The 18,252-nt window shown below is 35.5% G+C and overlaps 1 protein-coding gene across 1 annotated transcript in view; it reads right to left on the reverse strand.

Annotated features, from left to right (window-relative positions):
- Nucleotides 1-10,990, reverse strand: part of NUP107 (nucleoporin 107) — a 57,812-nt gene extending 46,822 nt beyond the window's left edge. The window contains exons 1-4 of the mRNA XM_003770856.3: nt 10,707-10,990; nt 8,139-8,230; nt 4,170-4,256; nt 3,155-3,270 (exon numbers count right to left, since the gene is read on the reverse strand). Of these exons, the coding sequence (XP_003770904.2) occupies nt 3,155-3,270; nt 4,170-4,256; nt 8,139-8,230; nt 10,707-10,975 (564 nt within the window). The 5' untranslated portion in view covers nt 10,976-10,990. The remainder of the gene's footprint in view (nt 1-3,154; nt 3,271-4,169; nt 4,257-8,138; nt 8,231-10,706) is intronic.
- Nucleotides 10,991-18,252: the final 7,262 nt, after the last annotated feature.

The following is an 18,252-nucleotide window of genomic DNA, read 5'->3' on the forward strand; positions in this document are numbered from 1 at the left end:
AAAAATAAAAAGCTTTTTTTTTTTTTTTTTTTAAAGATATTGAGGGCCTAGGAGGACTCCTGTAGGAGTGGACGAAGGGGGGTGAAGTAGAAGAAGATAGAAGATAAGGTAACAGGGATAGAGAGGCTGAGAAAGAAAACAATGAATAAAAATAAAGTGAAACAAAATTCACAAATAATTATAATTGAATGTGAATGGAATGTTTATATCACTTCTCTTTGTGTTGGCAAAAAACTGGAAATTGCAAAGATCTCCATCAACTAGGAAATGGCTGAACAAGTTGTGATGTATGATTGTTGATTGAATTCTACTCTGCTATAAGAAATGATAAGCTCAATGATTTTGAAAGGCATGGAAAGATTTGCATGAAATAATAGTGAAGTGAGCAAAACATTGTATATATTAACAACAATACTGTTTTTAGAACAACTTTGAATGATTTAAGTCATCTGAACAATTTATATAATGATTTTATATGCTGTATGTATAAACACACCCCTATTTGTGTCTAATGGTAGCCATATCTAAGGTGGAAGGAGGGGAAAGAGAGGGAAAAGAAAAAAGGAAAAAGTTATTAACAATTACTGTTGTATATTTGGAGGAAATAAGCAAGTTATACATGGTAGATCTGCAATTTCATGTGCAATAATCTTTATTATATTGTGTTACAAAAATGTTTTGTTCTGTGAATTGAAAATAAAATAAATTTTTCTTTAAAAAAGTCAATATTTGATATTCAGTCAAGAATACCATTCTACTAAATTTTCCTTAATGTTTTAGTTTTAAGAGTAACAGGCACAAGCAACTTTAAAAATTCCACATTCAACATTACACTAAGATTCAAAATAAACAATGATTAGTTCCATCAGAATTTCTAAAATTTTATCATCTGAACAATGTCATAAATCAATAAATCAATGTCATAAATCAATGAAATAACACTAATATTTCAAATTAAATGAAGTACAAAAACGATAATAATATTTACACATACTCTAGTCTGCTGGTAATCAGTTTATCTTGCTTGGAAAAGCTCATCAAAAATTAGCTATAAGAAACTGAGTCTACATGGCAATCTATGAAACTAAGTGAACCACTATTGGTCTATTAATGGAGGTTAGGCTCTACAGTGATCTGAGAATAAAATCATTTTACTATTTTAAAAAATATATTTCTAAAATGATGTCTGATGGAAGTACAAAAAGCATAATGGAAACATAATAATGTTTTTGCCATTTATGAATGACCATTAAGTAACAGGTATATGTCATAAATGAGGTAGAATCTGACAGGTCTTGCCAAAGTAGAAAAATTTCAGAAATGCTACAAGATTATTCAGAAGACAGAAAATGACAATAATGGCTGACATTTATATAGTATTTAAGATTTACAAATCACTCCACATATTATTTTCTTTAATTTACAAAAAATACTTTGCTATGCAAGTATTATTATCTCCATTTTCCTGACTAGGAAATTGGGGCTCGGAGAGAGCAAATAAGCGACTTGCTAAGGCTACACAGCTAGTCAGTATCAGGGGAAGGATTTCCACTCAAGTCTTTCCTGAATCCAAGTTAAGGACTCTTGGCACTCTGTTGTTTTTAGAACATATTCAGATATCAGGTTTTTAAAAAAACACAAATATATTTGTTCTTTAGTCTTATGGTCAACTTAATTTTTCATAAGCTTAAATATAAAAATTATCCTTTAGAAAATGCAAAAGGCTCTGCCAGTTGGATTTATTGTAAAAAGCCTTTGTCTTTTTCACAAATAATGAGCCTGAAATAGACAGCCTCTGATCTTTTACTTGAGAACCATTTGTGTACAACATAGTTTAGTTCCTCTTCATCTGTGGACAGAGAATAAAGGTGTTCAGTAATTGTATTGGATTTAGAACTATTAAAAAAATCTTAGCAACTGTCCTTTAGCAGTTGGGGATGTAATATGATATTGAACTATTCTGTCAAAATTTTCTTATTTTATCTCTTTTCTTTAAAATAAAATTTTATTGTTAGTTTTTATTTTATACATTGAGCTGTTCTTTGTAACTTTGCAATACCTATTTCTAATTGTTTTGTGGTTTCCATTTATACTGTTGTATTCATTGTTTATACTTTTTTTTTGACTACTTACTTCATTTTCTATCACTTCCTATAAATCTTTCCATCTTTCTCTGTATTCATATTTGTCATTTCTTACAACACAGTAATCTTATATTTCATTAATATTCCATAATTTGTTTGGTTGTTTCCCAATCTATAGTTATCCATTTTGTTTCTGATTCTTTGCTACCACAAAATATGCTCCTCTAAAAATACTGGTATTAGCGGCAGCTAGGTGGTGCAGTGGATAGAGCACCAGCCCTGTAGTCAGGAGGACCTGAGTCCAAATTTGACCTCAGACACTTAATGCTTCCCAATTGTGGGACCCTGGTCAAGTCACTTAACCCCAATTACCCCAGCCAAAAACTGTGTGTGTGTGTGTGTGTGTGTAAAGGTTCAGTATTTTTTTTGGTTCAGTACTCTTACATATTTATCAAAGCATTTAAAAAAATTAACAAAAATGTCTCCTAAGTTTTCTTTTTTTTTTTTTTCTTTAATTATGTGAAATTTAGAAGCTTAAGAAATACAGCATGGATTTATTCTATTTTGTCCCAAGATGAGTGGACAAAGCACTTTGCTCTTCCTTTGGTCTGTATGTACAGTAGTATGCAGGTTTCTGAAGTCTACCTTCTTCCCAACTTAAGTTCTTTCTTTGGTGCACTCCGTTTCTTCTTCTCATTCCTTTTCAATGATACTCTAGTTCCACTCTTGGCTTCCATGCTGTATAGCTGAGAGGTTAGACTTTAATGCTACTATCAATTTATTTTCTTCTGATACACAAAATAACGGATAACACTGATTCTTTGCCTTGGCATCTAGCTTTTCCTTTACTTTCTACCTGTGATTTCTTACCTAATTTTTCGAAGTATTTCAATGTTTACTTGTGGACAAATGATGTGCATATATATATATATATATCACAGAGCTACTCAGAAATGATATTTCTTTTAGAATTAATTTTATATTAAATCTTACTGAAAGCCTTCATCATTTGAAACGCAAAACTCAGAGATGAAGATGTAATTATTAACCAATTCTAGATTTTCACATACCGCAGACAGATTTCCCAAGAAAGCTGGCGAATGTGCAATCCGTGGAGATTTTATTCCTGTTGCAAGAATAGCAGAAACATCTGGCTGCCTTAATAAACTTCGATTCGATGAAGTAACTGAAGAGAAAAGTGTGTAAAAGAATTTAAAGTTTCTGTTCATTTAAGTTTTTTTTTGTGGTTAGAATATACAATTTGATTTTTTCCCCAACTATTTGAGGACTGAGAAAATTAAGATGAATCCTTTATGGTTTTCTTATTGATCCTATTTATCATTGATTGATTTTGTCCTATATCTGCTTAAGTCAAGGTTCTCTGTCTATGATTTTAATTCAGAATTCAGATGGCCAGTAGTGGAATAATTTTAGAGATCCAGCCCTCCTGCTCATCACTGATCTATGCTTGCGTCAAGAAATTTTGCTAATCTTGGGAAAGGAAAGGAAGTTGGTCTTGATTATCTTTATGCTACCAACCATCCTTCAAGGATATTTGGTTTATTGTTCAAAAGCCTGCATTCAATGAGAACTTCTTAGTCTAACAAGACAAGAGGGGGAGAGTCGTTTATAAATCCCCATTATCAAATTGCCAATCAATCATGTTGTTTTCTATACCCCAGCTTTGTAGCCAATCATGCTATCCTTAGTCCCATGATACATACAATCTACATTGTTCTATTCTCAACACCTAGAAAAAGGAAACTGTTCTTTGCTCAGAGTATTTGCCACAGAGGAAAGCCACTGACCCACTTATCAACAGGTAGCATGTCCCCTGTTACCTTGCTTGAAGATCTGCCTCAGTTTACCCTTTTAAAAAATTTCAATAACAATAGGACCAAGCAAATTTATTTGCCTAAAGACCAAAGGATTTTCTATATTAATTAATCCACCAAGAAGAGGCTTACTAAAAATAGAGAAATTTTTTACTTATAGAATTTTTAAAAAAGTATAATTAATAGAAGAGCTAATGTGATCTTTCTTAGCATCTATATGATTAGAAAATTTTAAAAGCAACAATCTTACAGGTTTGGCGAAATGAAGTAGGAGTTCGGGGAATTATTTGGCTTCTTGGTGTGGTGTTAGCCAAAGTATCTTCTTGGGGAGTCAAGACTGGTAGGTATGTTAGTTAAGAAAAACTATTCACTTGGATGGAAGATGTCTTTCAAATTACAATTAAGCATTATTTATACTATGTATTTAATAAAAAAACAAGTAATTCTTCTATATCAAGAACTAAACAAGAACAAATACTTGAAGCACCTACTGAATAGAGTATTGTCCTAGACAGTGAGTAAGCCAAAGTAAAATAAGAATTAGTATATTTACTTTTTACAAGCCAATGGAGTAAAAGACAGAAAGAAGTGTAGAAAATCATAATATACAACAGAATATAACATGGCATCTTACACTTGAATGTATCAGGAGGAAGGTAATGACAGCAAGGTAATCAGAAAAGCATTCATGGAGATGACTTGTAGCTGGTGTCTGGGAAGAAGGACAATTCAACAAATACAGTGGGAAAGAGAGGACCTTCATGCACAAGCACAGGTAAGGAGGCATAAAAGTATAATTTTGTAATGTGAATTGAGGAGGCAGGGACCAGTTTAATTTAGGTAAAGCACAGATCATAGAATGGACCTCAGGGGTCATTTAGTGCAATCGCTTCACTTTTTAAATATAGAAACTGAGGTACAGAAGGATTAAATCATTAGAGTAATAATAGTTATAGCTGGGAAAATATAGTGGCTCAGTATTGTGGGGAGTTTAGAAAGTCAAGCAAAGAAATGTAAATTTCATTCAACAGATACCCACAGAAATGTTCTGAGTAGTCAAGTAATATGATGGTCCTAGAAATGATAATTTTGGCAGTGGTACAAAGAAAGAATTGGTAGGAGGAAAGAGCTGCAACAGAAAGATATGTATGGGTGCAGAAGTTACTGGAACTAAATAACTAAATAAGCTGGATATGAATCAAAGAGGGAATATTAAGGACAGCTATTTTCCCAAAAAGAAAGAGCCTCCTCTTACATTGCACTCAGGAACAAGTGGACTTGTTCACACCATCTAGATCAATAGAAGTGAAGTGTGACCCAACACAAGTCCTCAATTGAGAAACTGAGGCTAGAGAGCAAAAGAAGCAAGCAGAAGAAAAATTGAATACTTTGAACCACAAGAAATCAAAGGGGTTAACCTAAAAGAGAATAATTTCTTTCTTTTTTGGTGGGGGAGGGGAGGAGAGAATTTTATCATTTTATTAAACTAAAAGAGATAGTCATTTGGCCCTTGAAGAGGAAAATTCCACAAGTCCAAGTAGAATCTCAGAGAAAAAAAAAATTCAGGTCACAATGACTAAATGAGTACCTAGAAGAAATAAAATGAGAGATAAAACAAAAGTTACATAGGAAAGAATGCCAAGAAAAGTTAATACCTTACCCAAGAACTGAACGTCCTGAAAATGAGAATGGACCAAACAGAAAGCAATCATTAAATGAGATACGAAATATTAAAATAAAATCAAAACATTGGGGGGAAAAACAAACCAAAACAAATATATTAGAAACTGACTGGAAAAAAGAAAAGGTCAAAAAAAATATATAAGAATCATAATTTCATTTTAAAAAGTAAAAAAAAAAAAAGATACTCTATATTTCAAAAAATCAATCATAAATGAAAACTGCTCAGATCTCTCAGAACTAGAAAAGTGAAAACAAAAAGAATCCACCAGTCCCCTCCTGAAAGAAACTTTTTCTCAAGAAAAAAACTATTAGGAATGTTAGAGCTCAGGTCCACAACTTCCAAATTAAAGTCAGGTAATAAGTTTAGACATGCTGTCTCACTGGAAGTGGCCTGAATCATCTCATTGTAGAAAAGAGTCAAGTCCATCAGAACTGATCATCATATCTTGTTGCTGTGTACAATGTTCTCTTGGTTCTGCTCACTTCACTTAGCCATCAGTTCATGTAAGTCTCTCCCAGCCTCTCTTAAATCATCCTGCTGCTCGTTTCTTATAGAACAATAATATTCCATCACATTCATATGCCATAACTTATTCAGCCATTCTCCAGTTGATGGGCATCCACTCGGTTTCCAGTTTCTTGCCATTACAAAAAGGGCTGCTACAAACATTTTTGCATATATGGGCCCTTTTCCCTTTTTTATGATCTCTTTGAGATACAGGACCCATTAGAGACACTGCTGGATTAAAGGATATGCAGTTTGATAGCCCTTTGGGTATAGTTCCAAATTGCTCTCCAAAATGTGGGATCATTTCACAACTCCTCCAACAATGCATTAGTGTCCCAGTTTTTCCACATTTCCTCCAACATTTATTATTTTTTCCTGTCATTTTAGCCATTCTAAGAGGGGTGAAGATCAGAGTTTATTTTCAAAAATCCAAATTTATCTAATACTAATTTAGAGCATTTTTTAAAATATAACTATAAATGGCTCTAATTTAGTCATCTGAAAATTATTCATATCCTTTGACCAGTTATCTATTGGGGAATGACTTACTTTCTTATAAATTTGACACAGTTCTTTATATAGTTTAGAAATGAGACCTTTATCAGAAATACTGGGCTGTCCAGATTTTTCTCAGCTTTGTACTTACCTTTTAATCTTGTTTCTGTTGGATTTGTTTGTGCAAAACCTTTTTAATTTAATGTAATCAAAGTTGTCTATTTTGCTTTTCTAATGTTCTCTAGTTCTTTTTTGGTCATTAATTCCTTTCATCTCCAAAAATCTGATAAATTATCCCTTGTTCTCCTAATGTTTATGGTCTCATCCTATATGCCCGGATCATGTATCCATTTTGACCTTATTTTGGTATGGTGAGTGATGTAAGTCTGTGCCAAGTTTCTGACATTAGTTTTCATAGCAATTTTTGTCAAATACTGAGTTCTTATTCCAGCAGCTGGAGTTTGATCAAATATGAGATTGCTATAGGTCTAGATTATTATGTTGTGTATATCTAATCTATTCCACTGATCCACCACTCCATCCTATGGTTTGGATGACTGCTGCTTTATAATATAGTTTTAAATCTGATACAGCTAGACTACCTTCATTTGCATTTTTTTCATTAATTCCCTTGAGATTCTTGACCTTTTGTTTTTCCAGATTTTTTTCTAGCTTTATTAATTTAGGTAGAATTGTCATTTTTATGACAATTTAGCTCAGCTTACCCATGAGCATTTGATATTCTTCCAATTAATTAGATCTGACTTTATTTTCGTGGAAAATGTTTTATAATCATGCTCATATAAGTTCCTGATTTTGTCTTGGCAGGTAGATGCCCAAATATTTCATATTATCTAGTTATTTTAAATGGAATTTCTCTTTGTATCTCTTACTGCTACACTTTGTTGGTAACATATAGAAATGCTGATAATTTATGTGGATTTATTTTGTATCCTGAAACTTTGTTAAAGTTCTGAATTGTTTGTAGTAGTTTTTTTAATTGATTCCTAGGATTCTTTAAGTATACCATCATATCATCCCTCAGGATGTTTTTAAATGAATAACAAAAATACAGAGGTTTACAAAGGAAACCCATTATATTAAATACTTATCAAAATGTTAAAAAAAATTACTATTATTCTACATAAAGGTTTAAGTTGAAGTCTTGAGATTGAAGACTGCCAAAAAAGATATTACGGGAAAAAAAAAAACACCAAAAAAAACAAAGGAGCAAATTGGAACCTTTGGGAAGATTCACATTAAGGAGACAGAAGAGTCAAAAGAAGACAGATGAGATAGGAAAACTAGCTAATTATGATGTTCTGAAGATAAGGAAGGAGAGAGTATAAGAGGGGGATGATCAACAGTACCAAGAACATCAAAGGAATCAAAATGAGAACTGAGAGGGGAAAAAATAGATCACTGGAATTGGTAATTAAGAAATCAAGAAATGCTTTGAGAAAAATTAATTATAGCCCTGAGTGCAAATGCAAACTGTAATTTTTGTTACAACATTTAAAACTGAAAGGATACTAGACACTCTCTTGTGTGCACTTTGTCTTCGAGCTGTCCGTGTCACTTCCACATCTCGGACTGCAGGAGAAGACATCTCCCCAAACCCATTCCTGAAACAGTATAATTAAGAGAATTGTGAATGTTAAGGCAATAAAGTACTCATCAAGTTTTGCTTCAGGGGAGTATTCAAATTAGTGCAATCTTCTTTTTCACTGATCAAGGAATGTGAACTCATTTTCCAATCTATAATATTCAAAAGGGAACTCAACTTGGTCTCCTTGAATGGTCTCCCTCACTAGGCTATTTAACCTTTAAAAGCCAACTCAAAATTCTTGTCCATGGAAATGTCTTTGACAATTTTAATACTCACGGCTCTCTAAGTCATATGACCTCAACAAATATTTGTAGAGTATCTACTGCATAAAAGATGACTTACATCAGATAATTCAGCACTTAGCATCTTATAGTCTATGGCACAGTTTGGCACTCTGATACTGTCATGGAATCCCAAATCACCTTCAAAGTTCTAGCACTAAGTCCTAGAAAAAGTCTTTCCTGATGTATCCACAAAACACCAATGATCTCTCCAAAATTAACTTCATTATCTGCATCTCACTCCACAGGAACTTTGGATTCTATTCATAGGATCCTGACCCTAATCAGTCTTTCTTTTGCTCATCTTGCAGGAGCCCAAGTTTCTATGACACCACCCAGATATCTCCATACCATGTCTATTACCCCATGGAACAGCACACAGAAAGTTTATCAATGTAAAGACAGACATAACAACTGGGAGATGTATGCTGAATCGTCAAAAGAATAGAAGATTAAAAGAGTAAAAGAAAACATGCGCTTTTGTTTTTTAACTCCTTGAATAGAAACGTTGTTGGGCAACTACATCTGCAGGCACTACACACCTAGCTACTAAAGACCCACTGCTTGCCCCCAAAGTCCTTGGCATGTCAAAATGACCAACACCAGAAAGTTATGTTCTGTTTACAGTAGAAATGACATTAAAAGCTGTACCTTAAGGAGCCATGGACTCTCCCAATCCACTTACAACTGAAACCTTATATATTGTCTAAATGCTTAATAGATACTTCATTCACTCACTGAGTAAGATGACAATTGCAGCTGTGCTTTGGGAATACCAGTTGTTGAACAGTTGAGATCACACCCATTTCAACTGCAACTTTCCCCAACAGGCCTTCTCTAATCCTTCTATAGAGTAACAGCAATATTATATAATGCTCAACCTTGAATGACTTAGCTATTCTCAGTAATGCAATGATACAAGACAATTCCAAGACTCAAGATAGAAAATGCTATCTATCTCCAGAGAAAGAACTGATAAAAGAATTATAATGCAAACTAAAGCATACTATTTTTCACTTTCTTAATTTAATCATGGTTTTTAGAGGAAGAGTGGAATAGGGGAATCTGTTTTCTTTCACAATGTGACCAAAATGGAAATGTTTTGCATAACTGTACATGTAACAAATATCAATTGCTTAATCTCAGAAAGGTCACCATTTGATACAAATATACAGATATACCAGTAAAACCATACTCTGCATACTGCATACTTCTATTTATCAGTTCTTTTTTTGGAAGTGGTTACCATCTTCCTTCATAGATCCTTTGCAGCTGATTTGATTAAGAATAACTTGATCCTTGACAATTGTTCTCAACAATATTGTTACTATATACAATGTTGTCTTGGTTTTGCTCATTTCACACTTCATTATTTCATCAAGTCTTTCCATGCCTTTCTAAAATCATTGAAATTATCATTTCTTTTTGACAGAATAGTATTCCCAACTGATGAGCATCCCTTCAATTTCCAGTTCTTGCCACCAGAAAGAGCTACTATGAATATTTCAAAACTTATAGTTCTTTTCCTTTTTCCCTAATGGCTTTGAAACAGATCTAACAGTGGTATTGCTGGGTCAAAGGGCACGCAGTTTTATAACTCTCTGGGCATTTTAAATCAAAAGTTCTCTCCCAAATTGTTGGGTCAACAGTTCACAGTTCCATCAGGTTTCATTTTTTTTTACATCCTCTGCAACATTTGTGATTTTTCCTCTTCTATTATTTCAGCCAATCTGACAAGTGTGATATCTCAAAGAAGCACTCCATTTTCACCTTTTTTGTTTTTTTTCTCGTGTTTTTAATTTGCATTCTCTAATCAGTAATAATTTAGAGCATTTTTAAAAATGTGACTGTAACAAAGCTTTTGATTTCTTCAAAAACTCCCTTCGTCATTTTCGATTTAGGGAATGACTCATTCTTGTAAATTTCATGAAATTATATATTTGAAATGAAACTGTCTAAAGCTTCCCCTCCCCCCATTTTGTTTTCCTTCTAATCTTGCCACGTGGGTTTTGTCTGTACAGTAAGTGCTTAAGTCAGAAACGCCCCGGGCCTCAGTTTCCGTCTCAGTAAAAGGAGCGCGCAGGACCAGAGCGCTTAGAGCCTTGGCCCCGGGTGCCCAAATTCTACGTGACCCCTCCGCCGGGATGTCACGACCCCGGAGGGGCAGATCCCGCTACCCGCCTCCCCCGCCCCCCAAACGCCCGCACTCACGTAGTGTCCATGGTGCCGGCAGGTCCCCAGCCGCTCCGGGTCAGGCAGGGTATTTCAAGATGCTCGAGCCGCCTTCCAAGCCTCCCGCCTTCCGGAAGTGCATACTCCGACCTGGAACTGCTTCGCTGCCACAAACGGAAGCCAGAAAAACCGGGAAGTTCAACGAGTGGAATGGACGCGCACGCGCAAACACACGAACTAGTCCTCCTCTTCAATGTTAGGGCGCAGCTACTAGGAAGATTACTGGAATTCCAGCTGCGCTTGCGCATAGGAGCCGAGCATCAGTCCCGAGTGACGCGGAGGAATCGTTGATGAGCGTTGCGCGCTGTAAGCGAGCGCTCAGCCGGGATTGGTGGGAGGAGGTGGCGCTGCATGGGGTGACCAGACTTTTGCCAGGGATAAAAAAGAGTCCCCTTTCCCTAGCCAGGAGCTGAGTGAGGAAAGCCTAAGTGCGGATAAAGTTCTCCCCGTCGGTTCGGGGCGATAGGAGGACCCAGTGATTATTTTAATCACTTATTTTGATTAAGTGACGTGATTAAGAGTTTTCGTCTCGGGTTGTGGGTGGGGCTTTTGTTTTCTCTTGGGAGTCGCGGTTGTTTGGGGCAATCCCTTATAATGAGAAGAAATCCAATAGATGGTGGTGCAAGTTTTTTTTTTTTTTTTTTTTTTTTTTTTAATATTAATGTTAGAGCGTGATTATTGCCTGAAAGGCAAGGAGATCTAGGTTTACATTCTGTCTCAGATGTTCCCCTACTGTATGTCCCTGGGCAGGTCACCTAACTTTGAATCATTTACTCATATGGAAACTAACTCAGAGCCGCTGTGAGGGTCGGTAATTACTATCACACAGGTTATATACATATGTAAGCATGTGCATTATTAAACACACGGAACACACGTATATGCAAGGTCTGAGTAATGTTAAATCTTCTCTAATCTATTGTCCTTTACATTTCTGGGGGTTCCTTAACAACGCACATATAAAATTATGTGTTATTTACATATATGGCATGATAGGTGGTACATAGATAATAACGTGCAATATATTTTTGTGTGTGTGCATTCATTTTTTGCATTCGATCATCCTAAGGTTCTTGTGGGGTGGGTGCTGACATATAAGTAAAATGAAGCTGAGCAGGAAGTGTCTTAAGACAGAAGTCAAACCCAGATCACTACCTCCTTTCAGGGAAAACTTGGACCTTCATTTCTGCCTGTGGGTGGGTGTATATTATGTATCCCTCAGCAAATCTTAAAGCATGCAAATGGCAGCTGTTTTTACAAAATTATTATACTTCTGAGCTCTCCAAATATCCCTTGATGCATGGGAAATTATTTGCTTTATTAAAAATACATAATTGGCACATACTTGATTTATTAGGTGCCTGCCTAGTACTTTAGTATGGCATTGCTATGATTATTGGTAAGAATAAGAAAGGAAAGGCCTACATTAATCACATAAGAGAGAAAAACCGCTTGTAGATTTTATTTGGATTGAAAGGGATGAAATCAATGGATATCAAAGATCTTTTAGTGTCAAAGTAAAGTGAAAATGTGAGTGGTATGGTGATCCATGATTCTTAGAATCTTTTGAATGAATAAATGAACAAACGAATCAGGGATTTGAGCTTGTTTACCATAAGTCAACCATTTCCCAAAAACTGAAGATACAATTTAAAGAGATAGTCTCAATCCTAAAAGAGTTTATATTTTAAAGAGAGAGGGATATTTTCATTTGAAAAGTTACAGGTAAAATGAGTGGCGCCATTGGAGAATAGATTAACACATTATTTCCAAGGATAACATTTGTTCGCTTTTATCAGTCAAGTCTGACTCTGACCCCATTTGGGCTTTTCTTGGCAGAGATACTGGAGTGGTTTGCCATTTCCCTCTCCAGCTCATTTTATAGATGAGGAAACTAAGGCAAACAGGGTCAAGTGACTTACTTAGGGTTACCCCACTAGTCAGAGCCTAGATAAGAAATCAAGATGAGTTACGGTTGGCACTTTTAATTGTCCAATAGCAACATCGTTAACCTGATCATAGATACTGACTTGTAAAACCAGGATGTGGGACAGTTGCTATCCCACTGAAGCAGTTTTAAGCCTGTTTAAGTAAACAACCATCATTAGCAAGGTGCTTCTAATGATTCTAACATACCAGCATAGCTCAAAAGAGCTTAAAATGAAGTCTTTTCCTTTTTCTTAACCCTTTCTTCTAAGGAAAAAAAGAGTAGTAAAGGATGACCCAGACACTCCTGAAAATTCCCTTTTCTTTAGGCTGTAGTTGCTAATAAAGCAATCTGCCCAGACAACTAACATGGAAGCAGAATCCAGGTCTCCTCCAGGGAGTAGCAGATCCTCTCTAGCTTCAGTCAACTATCTGTCTTTCTCTCATTTATCAACTCTCATGGAATCAGTATCTCCTTCTGAACAGCAGAATCTGTCTGAGCCCAGTGTTTCAGTTTCTAACGCCTGAAAGCCATGCTTCTTCATGAGTACTTACCTCTTTCTAACAAGTAATGTGAACCTTAAGAAATGCACCTTTCCATCATGTTTGATCCACAAGGCCCTTATATAATATTCTCCAAATACTTACTTGTTTATATAATTTCTCAGTTTTCAAAATGCGGACAATACCCAAGTGAGCTGGTAAACTACCTGCTCTTCAGTGAGGTTTAATTCTGCCTTCATACAGGGCCTCTTAATACATTTATCAGGGGGCCATTTTTAGGTCCCTGCAACAGTCTTATCTCCAAAAGCCTCTTTATATGAGGGGCTATGTTTCTTCTCAAGCTAATTTTTTCAGTGTTTTTTAAACTAAACTTCCTAGTAGCTGCGCCTTAAACTTAGTTTAAACTAATTTAAATTAAGCAAAAAGAATGTCCACAGAACAAAAGGGCATAGTACCATCCACCATCCAACATTTTCTATCTCCTGCCAACTAAAATCAAGATAGGAGTTTTGCTATCTGCAAACTATTCCCTGTCCATGTGTCAAAAGTACATATAATCAGCAATGATGATGGATTGAAATAGGGATAATAATTTGTGAATCATTATGAGGATCACATGATCAAGTATATGAATGTGCTTTTTAAAGAAAAGGTTTAATATATTTTTACTATTTTAACATATATTGAATTACATGTCATCTAGGTGGGGGGAAGAGGGGGAAAATTGAAGCACAAGGTTTTTCAAGGGTCAGTGTTGAAAAAATTATCCTTGCATATGTTTTGAAAATTTAAAAAAACTTCAATAAAAATAAAAATAAAGAAAAGGTGTATTATTTTAGTATTCTTTTCTTTTAAAATTTTGAATTCCAAATTCTCTCCTTCCTCCCAGTTTCTCTCTTGCCTACTAGGAAGGTAAACAATGATATCAACCTACATGTAAAATTTTTATAAATGTTCTTTTCATAAATAATATAACTGAAGTTCAGGTCTTATGTATCCCTGTTGTTCTTCACTTCCTGTGTAACTCAGCTTAGTTCCATTACTCTTCAGCAGATGGATGCCATCAACTTTCTCAGAGGACCAGCTTTCTCATGTTTGAAGCTTTGGAAAGACCACTTTGGAATCTTGGTGTTTATACTTAAAAGCACATTTCTCAGTCAGAGTACTACCATGCTTTTTTAAACCTTTTTGTATACTGAGGGTCCCCCAGTCTTCATTCTCACTCATGCAAAAGGTCCCTTGTAGATTGATGATAATGTTACCTTTTTGCACTGTTTAGATGACTGGATGATCTCCCATTCTTATCAGAAGTTCACATTGAGCCTTGGAATTCAGAGGGGCATTCATGTTTTCTCCCCCATTGCCTTTCAATTCTCTTCCTTTCTCTGGAACAACTGGACTGAATGATTTAAATTACCAAGAAGCTACTTCCCAACCTAGCCACAAAAGGGTACCTACTCTGAGGGAGAGAGAGATTGGTACCCCACCTAAGAGCTATCTATCTGTAATACTGTCATGGGAATGAATGAAGGGGATGACCCTTCCCCATATCCATTTCAGACAGGTCTACCGGTCTCTTAACGAGTTCATATTTGCCATGATAATTACTAGGTAACTCAGTGGATAAAATGCCAGGCCTTTGTTCACATCTAACTTCAGATACTAGCTGTGTGACCCTGGGCAAGTTACTTAGCCCTGTTTGCCTCAGGTTCTTCATCTGTAAAATGAGCCGAAGAAGGAAATGGCAAACACTTTGATATTTTTGTCAAGAAAACCCCAAGTAAGTGGGGCCATGAAGAGTCAGGCACAACTGAAAAATAATTTTACGACAAGAGCCATAATAACACTTGTCTGTTGAGTCAGTATGAGTATACCATGAGTATATTTAAAGAGGCAATTCTTTATTATTGTTCTATAAGAAATGAGCAAGATGGTTTGAGAAAACCCAAGAAGACAAATGAATTGATGCAAAATGAAGTGAGCAGAACCAGGAGAACATTATGCACAGTAATAGCAATATTTTAACAATGATAAACTATGAAAGACTTAGCTATTCTGATTCAAGACAATTCCAAAGCAATCAAAATGAAAAATTTGGTCCATCCAAGAGAGAGAACTGATGACTTTTAAGTGCAAATTAAAGCATTCTTTTTTTTTTTACTTTTTAAATTTTTCTTCTTGTTGTTGTTTGTTTGTGTTTTCTTTTACAACATGATTAATGGGGAAATTTTTTGCAAGACATAAAATCAACATATTGCTTGCCTTCTCAAGGGTGGGTGAGAAATGAAAGGGAAGAATTTGGAATTCAGTTTTTAAAAATGAATATTAACAAGATTATACATGGATGTGGCTCTCCAACAATGAGATGAATCAGACCAGTTCCAATGGTTCAGTCATGAAGAGAGCCATCTAAACCCAGAGAGAGGATTGTGGGAACTGAGTGTGGATCACAATATAGCTTTTTTTACTTTTTATTGTTGTTTGCCTGCATTTTATTTTTTCATTTTTTTCTGTTATGATTTGATTTTTCTTGTGCAGCAAGATAATTATATATGCATATATTGGATTTAACATATATTTCTATGAAGTTTAACATATATTGGACTACTTGCCATCTAGGAAAGGGGGTAAGAGAAGGGGGGGAAATTGGAACACAAGGTTTTGCAAGGGCTAATGTTGAAGAATTGTCTATGCATGTTTTGAAAAATAAAAAGCTTTAATAAAAATAAATAATAAAGATGAATGTTAAAAATAATTAAAATGAGAATTGATAAATGATCAAAGGATATGAACAAACAGTTTTCAGATGATCAAGAATGTGCTAAATCACCACCTCATGCCTCTCAGATTGGCTAAGATGACAGGAAAAGTTAATGATAAATGTTGGAGGGGATGTGGGAAAAATGGGGCACTGATACATTGTTGGTGGAGTTGTGAATGGATCCAACCACCTTATGTTCCAGCAGTCCCATTACTGGGTCTGTATCCCAAGGAAATTATAAAGGAGGGAAAAGGACACAGATGTGCAAAAATGTTTTTAGCAGCTCTTTTTGTGGTGGCAGAGGACTGGAAAATGAGTAGATGCCCATCAATTGGGGAATGGCTGAAGAAGCTGTGGTACATGAAGATAATGGAATATTATTGTTGTATAAAAAATGATTAATAAGTGATTATAGAAAAGCCTGGAAACATTTACACAAACTGATCCTGAATGAAACAAATAGAACCAGGAATACATTGTACACAGTAATAACAAGAATGTATGATGATTGAAAGACTTGGTTCTCAGTGGTTCAATGAGCCAAAGCAATCCCAATAGACTTTGGACAAAAAATGCCATCTGCATCCAAAAAAAGAACTATGGAAACTGAATGTAAATCAACACATGCTATGTTCAGTTCTTTTTTTCTGGTTTTTTAATCTCTCCCGTGGTTTTTACCTTTTGCCGATTTTTCTCTCCCAACATGATTCATAAAGCAATGCAAGTTTAAAATAAATTAAAAAATTTTTTTAAAGATGCAATTGGGAAATTTTTAACAAAATAAAAATATATTTTAAAAATTACTTTAAAACTACAAAAAAATAGAGGCAGTTACTTTCCTTAAAGCCTTTTCTTTCTATCAGCTTTAAGGTATAAAGAGATTTTGAGATCCTAAGGGACTGGAAAGGAGAATAGCAAATTCATGGCTTCCTAGGCAAACCTGTTTCTGGTATGGGGCCACTTCTAGCTCCTCTTCTTTACTTAAATGAGGGCCTCAGGTATCCTTATTTAATGGAACAGCTGCAGTAGCAATAACGGCAGGAGCTAAGAAGGAAAGTTGTGTCTTCCATACTTGATTCAAGTTTGTACTCTGGGTACTTTTTTACAACCCTTTTCTCTCCTTAAAAATCCCTTAGAGCCCAAAATGGAATTGTTCCTCAGGAATTTGAGTGCTGGGAATCCTAGTGTCCACAGAGAAAGAGCCCTTTGAGTATTGATCTGGCTATAATTATTGGAGATGAAATGTTAACTAATATGCAATTGTTATAAAGAAATTGTTTTTAAGTATTGTTAATAAGCAATTCTGATGAAGGAGCTGTTTGCAAATGTCCCCAAAAGACCTAGATATTAACTTCTCAACTAATCATAATCATTCAATGATTCTTTTGCTTGGAATTCCCTTTTCTGTGTGTGGGAATAAATTGCCTATCTTAAACCTGATTCATGTTTTCATTCTGGACACATTTCGACTTCCCTCTTCCCTCTTAAACTAGGGCCCAAACTGCAGTTTGGGGTGGACCTGGGGCCCAGGGAAGGAGGAGTTCTGGTTTCCCTACTGAGGAGACACAGGTAACCCCAAGCATTGAACAAAGAGCAAAACCTGGAGGACGGGAACTGGCAAAGGTTGCCAGCCCAGCCTGTGACCCAGCCAGGGATGCTTAGTTAGCTGCTGTTTCAGATATTATCATTCATACAAAAGCAGTTGTTTTCTTTGGCAAAGTAGAGCAGTCAAAGGGGATGGTGATGGCTGACCACAAGTGTTTTCCAGGCTGTCATATGAAAGAGGAATTGGTTTATTCCGTTTGGCTTCTGAGGCAGAAAGGAAATTTCAGAGGCAGATCTACTGTGTGTCAGGAAAAACCCTAAAGCAGAACACAACAGGGTGATTTTTCCTGTCACTGGAGGTCTTCATGTGGGGACAGGTGACCACAAGCCAGAGAGATTGCAGAGGTCATTCAGGTATCAGTTGAACTGGATTGTGGATGAGTTCCCTTCTACTTTTGTTTTTCTGTGACTGATCTTGTGATCCTAGGATCGTCCTCGTGCCCTGTTATTAAAGAGCATGAGCCCATTTCACACGGAGAAGGACAGAAGTCTACGTATACTGCCCATAATTCCTTCTAACATTTCATTTTCCAAATGCTTTTATTTAATCAAAGTATTGGTTTTTTTAGGCTAGAGGTGGGGAGTCAGGAAGGCAACAAACATTTATTAAGTGTCTTTATAAATTCCTGAGAATCCTCAAAATAGGTCTCTTTACTGAAATTCATACTGCATATTTCTAACATTCATGTTTTATGTTACTAGAACTTTGAATAGTCAGATTAAAATACA

This window comes from Sarcophilus harrisii, chromosome 5 (assembly GCF_902635505.1).
Source record: "Sarcophilus harrisii chromosome 5, mSarHar1.11, whole genome shotgun sequence".
In the NCBI taxonomy this organism is placed as follows: domain Eukaryota; kingdom Metazoa; phylum Chordata; class Mammalia; order Dasyuromorphia; family Dasyuridae; genus Sarcophilus; species Sarcophilus harrisii.